Below are 19747 nucleotides of genomic sequence, written 5' to 3'. Positions count from 1 at the left end.
ACATCTCATTTGGACTGATATGCAAGTAAAGATTTGAATGTGTAATAATTGATGATAAAGTTTGAATATGAAGAGTTCAGATGCAAAAGCCTCTAAATGCCATTTGAAATTTTCTTCTTTAATGATGATTTTTATCCAACTTGTATATTTAAGTTCAGTAATTTCACTTAAATAACAATTAATAGGTAATTATCATTGCCATTTAAGTGAAATCACTGGACTTAAATATACAAGCTTGATAAAAATGATCATTCTAGAAGAAAATTTCAAATGGCACTTAGAGGCTTTTGCATCTGAACTCTTCATATATAGATTTAAAAGATAGGAAAATAGTGTTTTTTGTTGTTGTTTTGATTGCTAAATGCTACATAGAAAAGAGGAGCATTCGCATTCTTCAAAATATCTCCTTTTTGTGTTTACAAAAAAAAAACATAATTCAAGAAAATAAGAAAATAATGAGAAAATTTTCATTTTCAGATTCATATTTCTGTGGTATATCTCATAAACAATGTTATGACTTATTCTTCTTTATTAAGGCAGCATAATGAATGTGATTTCAGTTTAATTGTCATTTATTTTCTATGTGCCCCAGGCATGCTCCCTGTAGTCTCCACTCGTGCGCTGTCCAACTTTGAGCTCACTCTGAGCCCCGATGGCACTCGAGTGGGAAACCACAGGTGCTCCAATCTGCTGGACTTTAATGAGGTGTCCACACGACATGGCTTTCTAACCAAGGCCACCCGGAATATAGAGAGCGTCGGGGAGACTTTGCCGTATCAGTACAACCCTGCCATCAGAGGCCAGAGCACTCTACGCTTTTACAGGAACCTGAACTTGGAGGCCTGTCTGTGGGAGTTTGTGAGTTATTATGACATGTCTGAGCTGCTCACAGACTGCGGGGGGACGATCGGAACAGATGGGCAGGTGAGACGTCGTCGCAGATTCAGACTTCTAATGACTAGTGGTTCATAAATTGCAACTGTTCTTGTCCTACGGCTATGAAACGAATTCCCTGGTTTGTGAAGACAATAGATGTCTGGTTTCTCATTTATCTCTTCACTTTAGTAGATGTGTTTACATCACTATAGCTTTAGCCAGGGCCGTAGAGTAAGTTCACACTGTCAAAGTAACCCAATTTCGAATTTTCTTTGTTTTTGTCAAAATTACATGAATCTGACATTTTCGATTTGGATCTGAGCCGCTGACTAGTTCACATTTAAAAAATCTTTTGTTGATAATTTACTCACCCCCATGTCATCCAAGATGTCCACGTCTTTCTTTCTTCAGTTGAAAAGAAATTAAGGTTTTTGATGAAAACATTCCAGGATTTTCTCCATATAATGGAATTCATTGGGAACCAAACGGTTCACGGTCCAAATGAGAGTTTCAGAGCAGCTTCAAAGGGCTTTAAACGGTTGCAGACGATGAATAAGGGTCTTGTCTAGGACCCTTTGAGTCATCGACTCGAAAAAAGATTTGTTCATTTTGATGAACAAGTTTGAACAGGAGAGTCACGAACGCACATCACAGAACAGAGCAAGGCGAGCATTTGTGCTTATAAAACTTAAACTTTATTATTTTATTTTTTTTAAATGACCGATCGTTTCGCTAGATAAGACCCTTATTCATCGTCTGGTGTCATTTAAATGCCTTTGAAGCTGCAATGAAACTCTCATTTGGACCTTGAACCGTTTGGTTCCCATTTCAGTCCATTATGTGGAGAAAATCCTGGAATGTTTTCATCAAAAATCTTAATTTCTTTTCACTTTAATTTATAGTCTACAGTATATGCTATAGACTAGAGTAGCGGGATCATGTTTAAACAGAACATCTAGTTGCATCAAATTGATTAACACCTCTCCACGAGTACACGTCTCCATAGGTAGAGTTATGCTTTTGGACTTTTCTTTGTTTTCATCTGTTATTATGCACAGCATAAACTGGCAGCCATAGCACTCAGGATTTATTTCTGGCACACTTTGTCCTCAACAGAAGAGTAGACTTTGCTGTAACCCGCAGAGCTTTTGTATTCATTCATTTCATTTCTGAATTTAAGGTCTTGCTTCAATGCCTCCCCTTCGTAATCTAGGGTCTAAATGTCTGAATGATCTATGTTATTACAAACTTAAGCCTTAAAATCTGCAATAGCTCCAATAAACAAGATGTGAATTCAAAACCCTTCATCTAAAGGATGTACCTGGATTCTACTGGGGATATTGAACACGGAGCTGGTTGAATATGAAAAGCCTTTTCTTTCTATGAAGATATTTTTGGTGATATTTTCAGCCCACAGATACAATTATGAGGTTTTATTTAATGTATTGCAAAGGTATACCAAATGATAACGATTAGTAAAAGCCACAGTTAAAGCTTTGCGAGGTGCAATTTATTCGACGAGTTGAAGTTTGCTGCATTTTATACACAACATTTCTTTTATACACTCTTAAAACATTTTTCTCTGTGACTTCACATTCACTGATACACATGTGTGGCTATTCTTCTTTCCAACTACAAATTTCTCTGTCACAGGCGCTCGGTGGTTTTGCACCAAATATATCTCCATATCTTTCCCTCAGGATGGGATTTTGCCAATGAGCATGGGGATTTTTCTCGTCTTGATTAAACCCAGTCCAGCAGGTGTTCGTTCAGACTGGCCTCATTACCGAGGAGCACATTTTTATAGCATGGTATTTTGATTATAATTGACTATGTAAATTAGCAAATGTTTCATTCAATCAAAACCGCTAATCTTTTCCTCAGACAAAATGCTTCCTGGCTTATTGATGAACTTTACTTTGTCTAACAGCCAGCATGGATTAATTGCAACCTCTATTTTTCATATATTTTACATTTTTGAAGCAGCTTTCTTCGCAGTCTATCAGTAATGATGGGTAATGCACTGTTTTGTTCCTGTTTTATGTAGCCCCTCTTTCAGAAAAGTGCACTGATTGGTCAATATCTCATCTCACAAATATCACTGTCCTTAGCATCTCGTGTGGCTTTGGCAGGAATTATTCACATGAGTACTATTGTGACGTGTACGTTTTTGGACTCGACGTGCCAAATTTATTATGTCACTTGGACAACTCAGAAGTTAGCGCTGCATGGGTTCCCTCGATCGAAAAGCTATCCATTTTCCCCATAGACTTTATTAAAATCGCATAAAATAAGATCTGTGTTCAACAAAGAGTTGTGACCCTTACACGTTTTGTCTAACAAGATAATCTTTACAAGTTAATCTAAAATGTATACATTTTGAAGCCTAAATAAAGTTTAAAAAAACACAAGCAGGTTATAACTGGTGTGTTTAATGTCATAGATCAAAACGTAGAAATATTTAGAGGCTTTGTTAACCACAGACCTTATTTCAGGCGATTTAGCAAAAAAGGGCGAGGGAACCGGACGTGCTAAAATGCTAACTCGCTTCCGCGTTTTGGCCTACAAAGTGACGTCATATAACTTCGACACTCTACTTCATGGAGTTTAGACACAATGCTTACTTCTAGAGAAAAACGTGCGCTTTGTATCTTTGCAGACCCCTGCACATAACGAAAGTTGAAAGTGTAAAAAAAAAAGCATAACAGGTCTTCTTTACAGAGTGTTTTTGCATTTTGCAGTGTTTGGAGATATGCATCTTCAGTATTATTTGAATGTGTTTTTAAAAGGTGCTGAACCTGGTGCAGTCGTACGTGACCCTGCGGGTTCCTCTGCACGTCTCATACGTGTTTCATTCCCCTGTGGGCGCAGGAGGCTGGCAACACTTCGACCTGCATTCTGAGCTGCGGCTCACCTTCGTGTACGACACTGCCATCTTGTGGAAGGATGGTGTTGGTAGCCCTCCTCAGGCAGAACTGCAAGGCAAGTCAGGAATTTGAGCACCACATTTATTTATCGTCAGAAAAAAAAAAAAAAGGGTTATTCAATCTTTTAGATGCCATGGACCCTCCAGATATGCAAACCTTGTGCGAGGCACCCCCAAACCTCAATTTATACACTTTAAATTTAAAAAGGTGTAAAATATATTCACTTATTAATTTTTCTACTCGCTATTAGATGTATTATTTATTTACACGTTTACATACTTTTCCATGGACCCCTTAGCACTCTCCCCGGACCCCAGTTTGAAAACCTCTGCTCTAAGAGTAAAATGTTCTATGAATTATACAATATGTGTATTGTTATATGTTATATAAATGTTATAAAAAACCATTCTAGTTTTAAATCATTTTAAGTCTCTTAAGTGACGTCTGGTGTTAATGCCATAATTTCTCTTTTTTTAATTCAAATATTTCTTTTATAATGTTTAGAAACAGTTCCAATAAGGGTAATTTTTTCACATCTTTCCTATAAATATAAAATCATATTTTCAATACTTTTGTTATTTGTGTACTGTACAGTAATTTTGATGTTATTTTTGGCTGTCATGGAAATGGAAAGCACAATAACTGATAGAGGAATATTGAACTAGTGCAGGGTGTGTCATAGAATATTTATAATTAAAGATCTTCATATTGGAGCATGTTTACTCTGCAGGAGCTTTATATCCAACCAGCATGAGGATTAATGAGCAGGGGAGGCTTGTGGTGAACTTCCGCACAGAAGCTCGCTTCAGAGGGTTGTTTGTAGCGGTACACAATGGTAAATCTCCCTTCTCTACATGTCTTCCAAATATGAAATCTTATTAATGTTATTAATTGTATCAAATTTGTTTCGTATAATAAAGAGCTGTTCCTTCCAGCAGCAAATTTGAGGAGTCTGAAGACAGCAGGTAGAATGAAGATCATGTACATAGCGTATGGAAGTAATGGCAAAATGTTTCTTTTGATTGAATTGATTAAATGAACTTGCTATCTCTCACCTGATTACCCAGCATCCTCTGTGAAGTCCATAGTGTTGAGTGCAGACCACCCAGGCTTGACCTTTAACCTCACTCTGGTTAGGACTGAGCCGACCTACAGCCAGCCCATCCAGCAGTGGATGTTCATATCAGACTTTGCTGTGAGTTGATCGCTCTTTCCCCAGTTTTTGACTGTAACCCTATACATTTTTTATTTATTTATTAATGAAGAGTTATATTAAAATCTGAGTATCAGATATGATGCATCAGGCTTTTGAGGCACATTTAACATCTATCAATCATCATTGTATTGCATTGAATTGCATAGAATGCATTATATAACATTTTTAGGGCTGTGAAATGATTAATCACGATTAATCACATCCAAAATAAAAGTTTGTGTTTACATAATATACTGTATGTGGGTGCACTGTGTATAATTATTTTGAATATATATATATATATATATATATATATATATATATAAATACACACACATGCATGTATATTTAAGCAAAAAAAAATTAATATATAAAATATTTATATTTATATATATATAATATAAGTTATATATAAATCTATATGCAGTATATACATGAAAATATTTCTTAAATATATACAAGCATGTTTGTGTGTTTATTTATATAAAATAATTATCCACAGTGGACCCACATATATTATGTAAACACAAACTTTTATTTTGGATGCGATTAATCACAATTAATCGTTTGACAGCCCCAAAAATTATATATATATATAACCCCCCACAATAAACACCACAGGACATTGATGATAAAACTAAGCATTTAAATATTGTCTTACATATTACGTATTATTGGGAGATATAGAATGACAACTGATTCTATATTAATTTTATTCAAGTAGTCTTCTATACTGTTATAAAGACAACATCATTGATTTATATTACAAGTATTACAAGCTAATAGCTATCAGGATTTCATTTGACCTTTTTGGCATTTAAATATCAGCAACTTCTCCAAATTGTATATTTTGAATACAAATCAGGTGTTTCAATTTATCTTAATTTTGGAGCTCAATTTTTTTTTTAGCTCCAAATTATGCAATATCATACTATATAAACCATAAAAGCCTGATTTATCAAATATGGTATTTAACAAAAAACACAAATGCATTTATATATATTTTTTTTCTTCTTCAATAAACCATTAAATGCAAGTAAACAAAACTTTACCAAATCTTGTCAAGCCTGAAATACATGAAATAATAGTTAGAAATTATGATTTAATTTGAAAAATAATTAGATTTTTCTGATTATTATTATGTCAGGCTTTACAAGATTAGGTAAAGTTTTGTTTATTTTGTATGATAAACAATTTTGGTTGTATTTGAGTCACCACTTGATGTCCAATGTAATGTGTCCTGAAGTTTTGTGTCCCAATGTGTCCTGAAGTTTTGTTGAAAACGAATGTAAAAAAACGAACGCAATGTTAAACATGTATGATCCCTGTGTGCCGGTGACCCGCAGGTTCGTGATTATTCGGGCACTTACACAGTGAAGTTGATCCCATGTACAACAGCACTGAATGTGGAGTACACCGTTCCTCCGGTCTGCAACCCTAGAGAGCCCGTCACTTTTGATCTTGACATCCGCTTCCAACAGGTAAACTAAAAAATAATTTTGCTTTAAAGAGGAAGTAAAATAAATTCTCAAATTCATGTTTTTTTGTTTTATTTTAAATGCTCACTAGACTTATGTTTATAATATAATTTGTAATAGAAGAACAGTGTATTAATGAGGGAAGAATCCATTCTACTGTATGTATGTGTGTGTGTATATATAGAGTATGTGTGTGTGTATATATATATATATATAATTAGTTGCTTGTATATCAAAAAAATGTATTGTAATATATTGTATAAGTTAAACCTGAAGCACTACTAAAGAAGCATTCCTGTCTGTACTTGTTTAGGTGAGTGACCCTGTCGCTGTGGAGTTTAGCCTAAACACACAGATGTTCCTGTTGTCTAAGAAGGCGTTGTGGCTGTCCGATGGATCTATGGGTTTCGGTCAGGAGAGTGATGCGGCTTTCTCTGCGGGTATGTCTACTGGAACACATACTGTATAACTTAATCAATTCAAGAGGCTATTTCTTTAAGCAAATGAAGGTATGTAATTGCTTGATTGAATGTTAGCAACTACCCAGAGCACCATATAATAGGAACCACCTAGCAATGCACTGAGAACCACATGAACCACCACATAGCAAGCATTGTAAAGCATGACAGCGGGTTTTGGATGGACAAATATTAATTATGTTTTCATCAGAACGTGTAAAAATCTAGGTTGTTTAAGTTAATGTTCTGGGTTATACTGACTCCTCGAGGCGACACAATCTATGGACGAGTGATGGTGGACCCTGTGCAGAACCTAGGGGACTCTTTCTACTGTAACATCGAAAAGGTGTATCTGTGCACCGGCGCTGACGGATATGTTCCTAAATACAACCCCGCCAAATCTGAGTTTGGATGCCTTGCAGACTCTCCCTCCCTGCTCTACCGATTCAAAATCATTGTGAGTATGTTAGCAGTATTGTTATTGTCATCTAAAACTAAAAAGAATGAAAAGAATTTTCATAAATTGAAATCAAATTTTACAGCTTTTTAAGTTTAAAATTACTAACACAAAAAATGTAATAAATATAAATAAAGCTAAATAATAATGTTAAAAAATGAAAAAAATTCTATAATAGTTTATAAATAATACTAAAATAACTATAAAATAAATCAAATAAAATACATCAAATTAAATCTTATTTTAATACATTTTTATTGCATAATATAATTGAAATACATTCATTTATATACTTTTTAAAGTGTTCTGTTGAGAAATTTTTGTCTAATAAAAGTCCCATGACTTCACCTTGCTTCTAGGACAAAGCCCAGCCCGAGACTCAGGCCAAGAGTTTTGGAGACATGAGTTTCAAAGCCCAGCTGGCTGTAGACGACCCCTCTGCCCTCTCTCTGGTGAAGCAGCCAGGATCTGACGGATTCAGACTGGATTCTACTCCCCTTTTCCAGGTCTAATCCTTTTAAACCTTCATTACTTATGGTGTGATTACATCCACTGGAGTACTGCACATCTGTGACATCACATGCTGGATTCCTGTCATTTAATAGGTCAATCAGCATGACTTGATGAAATCCTCTTGTCCTTCTGTTCTGTAGGTGGCGGTCGGGAGAGAGTGGTTCATTCACACCATCTATACTGTGCGTTCAAAAGACAACGCCAAGCGTGGGATTGGCAAGCGAAGTGCGGAGTACCACTCAATAACATCAGGTGACCTCGTCCGAGCGGAGGCCAGAGGACGCTCCAGACGGGCCAACAGAGACGTCCCAGAGGATATCGGACCTGACAACAACCGAGGAACGAATATCATGCGCGTCGCTCTGGACCGCAGGCAACGGCGCTCTGCGCCCGGGGAGGAGCTGCTCGCGGATGGACTGTCTCCACGGGAGCTCAGTGGACGAGATGCCAAAGAGGACGCGGTAACGGTGGCGGGAGTCCTCGTGGGACTGCTTCTCACCATCCTTGTGGGTGTAGTGTTGGCACTGATGGTTCGCTCAAGGCGGACACCTGCAAAAAAGGCCCCAAGTGTCTCGTCCAGCCTGCAGCCTGTTATAGTTCGATGTAGCCTTGATAATGGAGACAGCTCGGAGGTCTGAAGGACTAATGGACTACTCGGAGACTGTGCTGTTCTCCTTAGTCATTCATCGGATCCGTTTGTTTTGTTTTCTTTGTTTTAAACAAGTGCCTCTCACAGGTTTTATCTTACCGAGATCTCACGACCCAGTTCATCACCAGCCCAAAGAAATCGCCATCCACTCCTCATGCCATGGCCAAGTGACATTATATCCTTTCTATCAGAATTTTGCTCGTCCAGCAATTAATTGTCGAGGTGTGCCAGGTGACGTGGTTAAAAAAAAAAGACATTTAAATCGATTCAAATAAATTAATTTAAAAAATAATAATATTAATTACATTTTATTAATTGAAATTAAATTTTTAAAAATAAAATAAATAACTGTAACAAATAAACGAATGTATCCTTTGATACATTTAATTTAATCATTTTTAGGTGTTTTGGGTGAATTAATTTTTTTAATCATTAATGAGAAAGAAAGAAAGAAAGAAAGAAAGAAAGAAAGAAAGAAAGAAAGAAAGAAAGAAAGAAAGAAAGAAAGAAAGAAAGAAAGAAAGAAAGAAAGAAAGAATGAAAGAATGTAAGAAACAAAGAATCTCTATTACCCTGAGGTAATTTATTACTATCCAACCTTTGATTCGTTACTAATACAATATTATGTGTATTTCAATACCACGGTGATTATTCAAAGTGTGTGAAAGTTCATCAAAACATTCTACATTTTAAAGAAACTCCCTTTGAGAACCCCTCACTTTACTATTTCTACCACTTTGTTGATAATAAAGAGGCATTTACAAAAAATACGTGGTCTGAGAATCATTGTTAATGAAATGGTGCACTCAAATGAACTGATCACAACACTGACACTGGTATTGTGTATTTCACCTTTATCTCAAGTATGAAATATTTACTTGTATTACAGCATTGGCTACTGTATTTTGGGATATGTGATGTCTTTGGAGAATATGACTTCTTTTCTCAGTGTGTTTAACATATATGCTGGTTTTTAACAGCAAGTGCCATGCTCTCAATAGAGAAATGCTGAATATGCATTTCATATCAAACTGTCAAATAGTTGTTGTCCGAAAGTTTACATTGTCTATCAGATGTTGTCAAATTTCATCTTGTTGCTGCTGTTTTTATTAATATTTGTTTGTTATATCATTTTAAGCGTTAGTATTCATGAGAGCCGCATGGATTAATTATTGCTGTGTTTTAAAATAAGGGGGAAAACTGTGACAGCGGAAATCCCTCAGATTTCCACATTTGTGTTTCACTGTGTTTTGCAGTCAAATCTCTTGCAGTTGTTTTTTTCCAGACCAGGTCCACTTTTGTATCAACCATCACATTTGTGACACTTCAAGGCTAGCGTTTGTGTATGCATTTAAAAACATATTCACGTTTATTAGTCTAGAACTGATCTATGAAAAACCAGCATCATGTTGTCAAATTCATTTCACCTCCAGACAAATATATTCCTCATCAGGCTGATAATATTTAAAAAGAAATGTGCTATGCAATAAAATCGGTGGATTGTTCCCATTTTCACAGAGGATTGTGAGGCTGATTAACAGACATGAGCATGGCGTTTTGGGCACAATGAAATATTCTTTGTTTGAAATGGTATTTATGGTGAGATATTGTGTTTTTGTACATGGTTCACAGCTAAGTATTTCCAATGCTAAAAGCATTTTTATGTACTGGGCCTTGAAGCACAAAATAAACAAGTCTTAAAACTTGAAAGTCTTATTACTGTGACGACAATGTTCTGTTCAGTTGTTCTTAAAGGGATAGTTCACCCAAAAAATGATAATTCTGTCATCATTTACTCACCCTCATGTTCCAAATCTGTATTCTGCTGAACAAAACTAGATATTTTAAAGAATGTTGGTAACCAGACAGTTGAAGGTAGCCATTAACTTTCATTGAATTTTTTTCTTACTGTGGAAGTCAATGTGGACCATGAAACTGTTTGATTACCAACATTCTTTAAAATATCTTATTTTATGTGCAACACATACATTCATACAGGTTTGGAACAATAAGGTGGTGGGTAAGTGTCAGTGATGTGAGAGTTTTCATTTTTGCATAACTCTTTAATTCATAGTTATATAGGAATTTAATTGTTTTGGTGCAGAAATTGCTTAAACAAAATGAAATATCTGGATGTAAGTGTAAACTGGCTCATGGCAGCCATAGATATCCATGTCTTATGGCTGAGTCTCTATCGTCATCACCGGTGGCCATCTTTTCACAGGCAAGCTTTCTGGGGCTGTGTGGTAACTGATGTAAGACGAGTGATCAACAAGAACACAAACTCTTATCTAGTTTAAATCTTGTTTTACAAACTGTTTGGTTTCTTACAAACATTATTAACATGGCTATGATTCTGTATTATTATTTATTTACACACTTATTGTTAGTAAGTATGCAGTGTCATAATAACTACATCTCTGACGTTTGAAACAAACCAACTCGTTTGAAAATCGGTAGAAAGTTGAGCAGGTTATGGTTATTTAAAAAGTACGCATCATTTAAACTCAATGTTAGAGTGAGCGACCTGCCTGTGACAAGATGGCCGCCAGGTGACCAGCAGGGCGGACGAGACATTTAGGCTTTATTATGGATATCTATGATGGCAGCACAAGCACAACAAGCCACTTTGTTGGATAAAATCATATTAATTGTGCTCGTATGACTTTTTAGTGGTGTAATTTTTTTATTTTTTTTTATTGAAAAACAAAATAAAATATTTATACAGATGAATGGTATATAAACAGTCAATTTGCATGGAAAGGTGAACACTTCAGACCTATTCATATTTCTTATTCCAAAGTCTTATAAGGAAATCAAAACATTTTACATTTTCTTTTCAATAAGTAAAGGGTTATTAGAATTTTTAATGTATTTCTAAATATTAATGGCGCAGTGTATGCTGAACCGGTTCTTTGATAAGCTCTTCGAAAGAACCGATTCGCGCAAGAAGCCTTGATAACATAACCAATCAGAATTGCCACTTGCTGACTGGACCCCCACGTGAGTGGACCAGGAAGTGAGTAGAGAATGGGCTCTCTCTCTCTTCCAGGCCCTGTGTAAAACAGTAAGACTGTTGCTTGGGAAAACATGGCCACTGCCGGAGATTCGAGGGGAGAGCTTCAGAAGGAATTAGTCTGTTCTATCTGCCTCGATTACTTCGACGACCCTGTCATTTTAAAATGCGGCCACAATTTCTGCCGCATGTGCATTTTGATGCACTGGGAGGAAAATGGAGGCGATGATGTTGGTTACCAGTGTCCCGAGTGCAGGATGGTGCGTGGTTTGTTTTGATAAACGTTGCTACATCCTGGGTTGCTTAACGTTAGCTAAGTTACAGCTGCTTAAATTCACATAACGGGTTTACATACATTGACGTCATAATCATGGCTCAAACCGACAGTCTAAATAATAACCGTACTTTGCTATGTTGTTAATGTTAGGTCGGTGTGATTACTCTGACCACGTTGATTGAATCACAAGATACAAATCGCCCCGCACGAGCGTTTTCTCAGTGCAGCACCAATACTTTTCTGCCTCGTAACGTTACATGACACTGTGTCCTTTTTTGCAGGTGTTCGCAAAAATGAGTTTCACCAAGAACTACCTGGTAAAGAACTTAGTGGATAAACTGAGCGACTTCGATTACCTGAAGACGTGTAGGCCCTCTGCACCCGCAAAACCCGTGAAAATGGACGGGAAATGTGAGCGACACCACGAGGAACTGAAACTGTACTGCCACACGGACAGAAAGCCCATCTGCGTGGTGTGTCGGGAATCCAGAGCGCACAGGTGAGGCTCTCAGTGGACCCCATATGTTTGTCCCACATTAGGCTTGTCTCAACCTACCGTTACCTAGACATTGAATTGATGGACAGACATGATGTCAGCTCAATCGGTTATAATGCATTGACCACTGTCTGAGGACCAATGCTCTTTGTTGTCAAAGTTTGCAATAAAATGGTCTTCGGAAGTAAACAATACATATTTTTTTATATATATATAGACACCATGATGTTGCTCCTGTACCCGAGGTTGTTGAAGACATGAAGGTTTGTACTAGATTCCTTTTTTCCTCAGAGTTTGTTGGTTTTTGGTAATTATTAGCCTTTCTGTCTCTATCACTCTTTTGTGGTGTCTATTTTTCCTCTCTTCTTGTCCTACTTCCTGTTAATCTTAGTCTAAATGTCTGACTTGGCACTAGAAACCGTTGATGTTGTTTCTTGGCCAACCTTGGAGATAGAACAAAGACTAACTATCTGTCTAACTAATGCTGGATGTACACGTGGGGTTTAGCACTTTAAGTGTTTTTATTTAACAAACACAGACAGCCTTTAAATGGCTTGAAGAAGCACTTAGGCAACGTTTACAGTCTTAATGTGAGACAATTGTTAGAACCAGTGTTCGGAACAGGGTGTGAAATGAACACCCGTCACCTGCTTTTTGCACAGCAGCAGGTCATTTTTCTCATCTAGCCACTGTGGCTGATACACAGATGTTTGTGAGCCTGTGAGGAGATTTAATCACAAAGCCAAGATTCTTCAGGCTCAAATTATGAAAGGATGTTCGGAAGAATAATTTTTACCTCTTAGTCAAGACCTTAAATGAATTGAAAGTCTTTGGGATGTGTTGGAATAGACTTTACAGAGTGCTTGACATTGCCAATACAAGATCTTGACCAAACATTGATGCACCTCATGATAGAAATAACATCACATCAAATTTCTGGTCTACTCCAGGACATCACAAAGACTTCATAGGTGCCAATTCATGTGTGAAAATGATTTTCACAAATTGAGCCCTGATGAATCCTGACATTGCCATTATGGAATATGACCATGATGTATCTTCCTACATGGATGTTTAAGAAATGAAAAGCTACACACTTCATCAATTCAGGTTAGAAGAACTGTTGCCAAACATGCTAGAAACAATAATTACCGAAATAATGATCCATTGACTTTTGCCTACGACTTTTTTTCTTTTGACTGGGTAGTGTATTAATAAAATATTATATTGTTAATGTATGTATTTTATTTTTAAACTAACTATCGTTGTATAATTCCACATATTATGGTTAATGTATGTTGTTAACCTATATGTTATTATTTATATATTATTAGTTGGATTACATATTAGAATTTGAATATATTTGGAAAATCAAAATGGCTGATAAAATTGTGCTTTCATCAGTAACTGTGGCTGGTGGGCAAGAAGTTAATTTCTTACACTTTTCTGGAAACTTCCACAAGGAAAGTGTGATGTATTTTCTGTGAATTATCTTTCCCTTTGGATTCTTTGTGACACTCTTCGCTCACAGCCGAAGGTTAAACATGTTTAAACATTTGATGTCTGCAATGCTAAACTCCCTCAAGTCTCGTGTCCAGTTTCGTTATTGGAACTTTCGTATCTTTGCTGATACAGTAAGGTCCATATGTCCACAAAATCCCTCACAGAAATATTTCTCCCATTACTGATTGTACTTGCATAATAATTTGTGCTGTAACACTACCCGTCTAAAGTTTTCTCTCTTATTTAATATGCAGAGTGAGCTCAAGCTAAGACTCATCAAGCTGAACTGGCAGAAATCCATGTGTACTAGAGTAAAGAGCACAGACGAGCAGGCCAGATCTGATGTCAAGGTATGAAAGCCTGATTTGTTCCCACGCTGACTTTGGGCATACAGATGACTCGAAATTGTTGGTTTTATAACCTGTTGAGGATTTATGATCCATGTTGAGGTCCTGATGTCGAATCTCAATTATTTCTCAACAGCTTAAAAAACAAGCCTTGAAGGAGAAGATTCAGGAAGATGTCGGCGCCCTGGTTCAGTTTTTGTTGGATGAGAAGGACGATCTGTTGGAAAGGTTGGAGGCCGAAGCGGTGGCCACTATCGGGCTGATCGATGCCAACCTGAAGCGTGTGGAGAGCGAGGCTGCTAAAGTGGACAAAGCCATCACTGAAATTCAAAATCACCTGAGTGACAGCGCTAACTTTGAGGTGAAGAAATTCAGCAGCTGATATATTAGAAACTAAAATGTCCCTAATCACACACGCACGTTTGTTTATGTGACGCCCATTTACGCCTCCGAGTAAAAACACAATAAGACAAATGTTAATTCTTATCTTTTACAATTGCAACTTTATTTATTGAAAAGGCCTGTTCGCAGCAAGAATGAAAATTATATTAGCTATATAATAACTATATTAGCATCCGAAAAAAATATCATCCAACAGTTGTGTTGTATGCTCCCTTACAGGTTGTGAACTATTCCTTTATGAATTTCTTCTGCTGAACACAAAAGAAGATATTTTGAAGAATGTCAGCAAGCAAACCCTTGTAAATGGACCTCATTGAGTTTCATAGTGGGAAAAAAAATACTATGGAAGTCATTGGGTCCATCAACTGTCTGGTTACCGACATTTATCAAAATGTCTTCCTTTGTGTTCAGCAGAAGACAAAAAACAATTCTGGAAGTGATTCCTGCAATATTGTTCTTCTGTCGTTATCATTTTAGCTGTGGAGGTCTCTATTCTCGTAAAATTGTCCTTGTTATAACTTTATAGCTAGCTATAGTTATTTTTACAAGTATCGTCCTTGCTGTAAACCGACCTTTAGGATTTAGCATTAAGCTTTGTATTAGTAGAAAACCTGTAGTATTTTCGAATTACCATGCTTTCCACCCTCATATCCCCCGAGACGAGAGATTTATGTATTTTTTTTGTCTGGAAAAAAAATCGTTATTTTGCAATTTTCATTGTTTACATGCACACCTTTTGTTTCAATCTAACTGAATTTATTCCATTGGTGAATCTGAGGCCCTGTTTCCATGAGAACGCTCGCGGGTGAAAACGTAAAAATGTGCCTTTCGTTTACACGGCGACAGTGTTTTGGGGGCTTAAAAACGCAAAAAAGTGAAACCACCCGCCAGAGTGGAAATCTTAAAAACGCTCCACCGCCGCGCTCTCGTGTAAACGGTAAAAACGCAAAAGTTTGCTTGACAGTGAAGGTTGTACGCAGGCGCATGGACTTGGTGTTGTTGTAGTATGCACTCCTAGCCGCCTGAAGTGCATACTACATTGAATTTCACACACTTTTGCGTCTCCATTTGCACGCGGATTTCCCACACAAAACGCTCGTCTAAACGCAGAATAAAAAGTGATGACACAACGCCACTTTTGCGTTTTCTCTTCAAAATCGTTTCCGTGTAAACATAGCATGAATGTAGTCTGAGTGTAGTGTCGCTCATCGGTAATCACGCCTCCGGCCTCGCGCCGTTCTCCCGCGGCCCTCACTCGTCCTGCTCGCCATAGCAAACATAATGAATGGCGACTGTAGAGCGCAAAAGCCAAATCCCGGTCATTTTGGGCGATCTCGAAACACATTTTCATGCAGACTCATCACGGAGACTCACTAGACTTGTTGTTTAACTAATGCGCTCTGTTACCGGTAGGCGTGGCCTCCTAGGGCAGCGAAGCAAGTGCATTCTGGGAGTTGTTGTCGTTCATCCACATAAGCCAAAAATACATTTTCTGGCTTTTCTCAGGCTAGAAATCTCCAAATTCAAAAATAATTACACATTTCTAATATATAAAAATGACCCATTTTAAATGCACATTAATCTTTCCAGAGGTGAAGTATCCCTTTAAATATGACTACTTGTGAGTAAAACAGTTATGACAGTATATCTCGCTGTGTTTTTATATTGTGCAAATTGCGAGTTTTTTTTTTTAATTGACACTATATCTTCCAGTTCTCACTATGTGACATTATTAACATTTAACTTTTTCCCCCCTCCAGACTATCAGTAATTCATACTTGAGGTATGTAAATCTGTTAATTCCTAAACCTGTTAGCTAAATCTGCCGTGCTAAAAATCAATGTATTAGTGTTTTATCTCTCACAATGTGTTCTTTTTTTCCCTTCACAGCCCGTGCCACGTCAACCTTGGCGTCCAGGCCTCTAACTCCCCTCCAGATTTCTCAGAGTTCACAGGACCCTTTCAGCTCATCATGTGGAAGAAGATGATGCACGTATTACACACAAGTGAGTGCTATTGTTGCGGCCACATTTACCATTGGCAAATTTTTTGTTTCAATCTAACTGAATTTATTCCATTGGTGAATCTGAGGCCCTGTTTACACGAGAACGCTCGCGGGTGAAAACATAAAAATATTTTATCGGATGTGCCTTTCGTTTACACGGCGATGGCGTTTTGGGGGCTTAAAAACGCAAAAAAGTGAAACCACCCTCCAGAGTGGAAATCTTAAAAATGCTCAACAGAAAAATTTTCAACAGAAAAGCTATGTATGTCTGCAGAAAGAAAGCTGCTTGGTTTGAAAATGGCTTCCTTGTGAACGGTGCTTCATGCATTGCAACACTATCAATAGACAATGAACCTTTTGTTTGCCCACAAAATTTTGCCATGTGAGAGATGTGGTGCCAAGTCATATGATTTGTTGCGAGTGTTAAGTTGACATGATGAAACGGCTAACCAGATGTTCCCTGTTTTCCAGTGCCCCAGAATTTGACTCTAGATTTAGACACCGCTCACCCCTCGTTGACCATCAGCGACTTTGACACCAAGGTGGAGGAGGGTCGCGTACGCTCCCAGGAGCCCGACATGCCGCAACGCTTCACTCGTTTTTTCGGGGTGCTAGCAACCGCCCAGTATTCCAGCGGCCAGCACTACTGGGAGGTGGACGTGCGGGACAAGGGGGTCTGGTATCTGGGCGTCACCACTGAGTACAGCAATCGCAAAGGTTTTGTAAACCTCTCGCCCTCCGCTGGCTACTGGAGCCTGTGTCTCCAAGACCGACTGTACGCCAACGAGGAAGACTCGCGCGTGCCCGTGGCGGACTACTGGAACTCCCCTCGTGTCGGCGTCTTCTTGGATTACGACCGGGGCCACGTTACTTTCTTCGACGCCGTCACTATGAAACGCATCTATAACTTTGTCACATACTTTGACGAACCTGTCTCACCCTTCTTCAGCCCGGGGAAAAACGACCCGGGTAGCCGACTACAAATATGTCATTTCTACTGAAAACGAAGCGATGCGTACATGCAGTTCGCAAGAAATAATAATACTAATAAAAAAAAAAAAACGATAAATGCGCCTGTTGTTGCATCAAAGTAAACGTTTCAGGGCATTTTCCTTCCTGGAAGTAGGGAGGAAGTTTGTTTTTAAGCTCTGCTGTGTCTTTGGATTCAGTTGATCTGAATGAATTAGTTGCGTAGAGCTTTGATGCAACATAATCTGAAGGAGTGAGATGAGTTTTTCTTGCTCGTGAATTATGATGTAGCCCCACTGAAATTCAGGTAGAGTGGCATTGCCGGATTTTACGCAAATGTCGACTTTAGCTGCTCTGTGTCGTCTTGTTTTAGACCTCAGTGTTGTCTTTTGTACATCAGTGTAGAGGTGAAAATAAGGACTAAATCAGGCCAAATATGTGAATGCTTGGTATCATTTCATTTTTGGGGGGAAATTATGAATTTTTTTTTTTTTAATCACCATGTATTCTGTGTTATGGCATATAGTGACAGTTTTTTCTCTCTCTATTTTACATTTATTTTCAATGTTTACATATTCTTTTTGTTGCAGTTTTCTTTTTAAGGAATGTATTTGTTTGACAAATAACCATGTTGCATAAAGACTCGTATTGTAATAGCTCAGACTGCAATAGGTGCTATGCAACTTTCAGTTTGTGAGTTTCCGACATTTGCTGCAAGGAACGTCCATTTAATTATGTAAATGAGTTTATCCTGAGGCTTTGTGCTGTTCATGTTATGTCATGTACCTTTCAAATCCATTATATTATTTTGAATCTATTATATTTGTTTAGCAGTAGTTGAATCTTTGCTGTGGGCTGATGGTGTAGAGAGGCTGAGTGTGTTTGCTTTAGTACCGAAACAAGCACAAAGGGACATTTCTGCACCTTTTCATTGAGCTCAGATGGTTTGTTGTTCATGTTGATATTTACTGAGCTAGTTTATATACTAGAACCGCAGCAGTCATGTGTTCAAAATGTCTTTTGAGCTGACTAAGGATCAGGAAAACACTGGAACAGCTCACTTCTGGATTTTAGGATGTTTTGTACATATGCTGTTAACTTGAACATGCTCTCACAACACTCCATGATAAAAGTTAGGATCTAAGTTAACATTTACTACATTGGTAATCATTCTATTTCCTCATAAGAAATGAGTTTAACTTGAAAACTTTGACTCTATATGTTTGGTGTACATATAAATGTGTAATTGGGCTTTCTTTTAATTGCTGATGTAAGAGAACTGTTACAACACATTTGGGCATAACTGCTGGATGGCACCATGAGTACATTTTACTTTTTATGAGATTTAAAACCACTGCAATGTTAAATGTTTTCCTCTACACTACAGTCTTCTAAAAAATAAAATATTACAACAATTGTTTAATTTTAGCATTTCATAGAACCAGCAAGTTCCGTTTTATATCCTTATATAATATTTTTAAAAAGTGAATCATTTTGATTAATGTCTTTAAAGAGACAAAATATTATTTTCAAATGAGTAGGATAGGTTTTATTCCAAACTCGAATATTGTCCAGTGAAATGTACATACGATTGTTTCTTTGCTGTAAACTATTTTTTAAAACCACATTTATTTAATGATCTGTCCAATCCATTTATCATGCAGTGTCCATCCATACCAATGTAAAAATTAGTGTTCACACCACAAGACGATAATGTAATAGATTCTAAGATCCCTGCAGTTGTCAACATGAATGTCACCATGAAATTGACTATTCAAAGTATTATTTTTTTTATATTGCAGTATTTATGATTTATCTGTGTACATCAACATTTTTTTAACCCATTCAGACCCAATGTCGATTACAATGGACATCACATGTCAGCCCTCTTTTTTTAACTTCTGGATCATTTCACCTAGTTTAAAGCCTGCAGTCCATGAGATTGGACGTTTGTCATCCAATCAAATGCCAGTAAAGCTCTGCACGTAGTAATTATATATATATATATATATAAAAAACTCTACATTGAAGAGAAGCATGGCAGCACTTCACTCCAAACACAGAAGCAAGCAACATTTTCTAAAGTGTTTTTACATTTTGTATATATTTTTGCCAGTATTTCATAGTTTGTATGTAAAATAGAAAGATTGAACTTATTAATTAAAGTTAAAAATCGAAC

The 19747-nt window shown here is 37.2% G+C and overlaps 2 protein-coding genes across 4 annotated transcripts in view; both read left to right on the top strand.

The window, feature by feature from the left end:
• frem2a (FRAS1 related extracellular matrix 2a) overlaps positions 1–8983 on the top strand; it is a 56555-nt gene extending 47572 nt beyond the window's left edge. The window contains exons 16-25 of one of the 3 annotated variants that reach the window (XM_039667524.2): positions 593–924; positions 3666–3858; positions 4534–4638; positions 4742–4768; positions 4871–4998; positions 6345–6479; positions 6790–6916; positions 7204–7391; positions 7751–7897; positions 8045–8983. In XM_039667524.2, coding sequence (XP_039523458.2) covers positions 593–924; positions 3666–3858; positions 4534–4638; positions 4742–4768; positions 4871–4998; positions 6345–6479; positions 6790–6916; positions 7204–7391; positions 7751–7897; positions 8045–8542 — 1880 coding nt within the window. In that variant the 3' untranslated portion in view covers positions 8543–8983. Of the gene's footprint in view, positions 1–592; positions 925–3665; positions 3859–4533; positions 4639–4723; positions 4769–4870; positions 4999–6344; positions 6480–6789; positions 6917–7203; positions 7392–7750; positions 7898–8044 lie in introns of all 3 variants that reach the window. The other 2 variants (XM_039667522.2, XM_039667521.2) reach the window with 2 other exon arrangements.
• Positions 8984–11536: 2553 nt separating this feature from the next.
• On the top strand, positions 11537–18991 carry trim47 (tripartite motif containing 47). The gene is made up of 8 exons (XM_039667520.2): positions 11537–11829; positions 12128–12345; positions 12560–12605; positions 14100–14195; positions 14329–14553; positions 16355–16377; positions 16485–16600; positions 17071–18991. The coding sequence occupies exons 1-8, from the start codon at positions 11644–11646 to the stop codon at positions 17598–17600; spliced, it is 1440 nt and encodes a 479-aa protein (XP_039523454.1). The 5' UTR covers positions 11537–11643; the 3' UTR covers positions 17601–18991.
• The last annotated feature ends 756 nt before the right edge of the window (positions 18992–19747 follow it).

Source organism: Pimephales promelas, chromosome 23, assembly GCF_988280905.1.
Source record: "Pimephales promelas chromosome 23, fPimPro1.hap1.1, whole genome shotgun sequence".
Classification (NCBI taxonomy): domain Eukaryota; kingdom Metazoa; phylum Chordata; class Actinopteri; order Cypriniformes; family Leuciscidae; genus Pimephales; species Pimephales promelas.
This window is presented reverse-complemented; position numbering and strand designations above follow the sequence as displayed.

What these genes read in the sequence shown, in the direction of transcription:
- trim47 (XM_039667520.2), top strand. Translation starts at nt 11,644, where the DNA reads ATGGCCACTGCCGGAGATTCGAGGGGAGAGCTTCAGAAGGAATTAGTC. An exon ending in AGTGTCCCGAGTGCAGGATG is followed by an intron (nt 11,830 to 12,127) that starts GTGCGTGGTTTG and finishes CCTTTTTTGCAG; the next exon opens with GTGTTCGCAAAAATGAGTTT. An exon ending in GTGACAGCGCTAACTTTGAG is followed by an intron (nt 14,554 to 16,354) that starts GTGAAGAAATTC and finishes TCCCCCCTCCAG; the next exon opens with ACTATCAGTAATTCATACTT.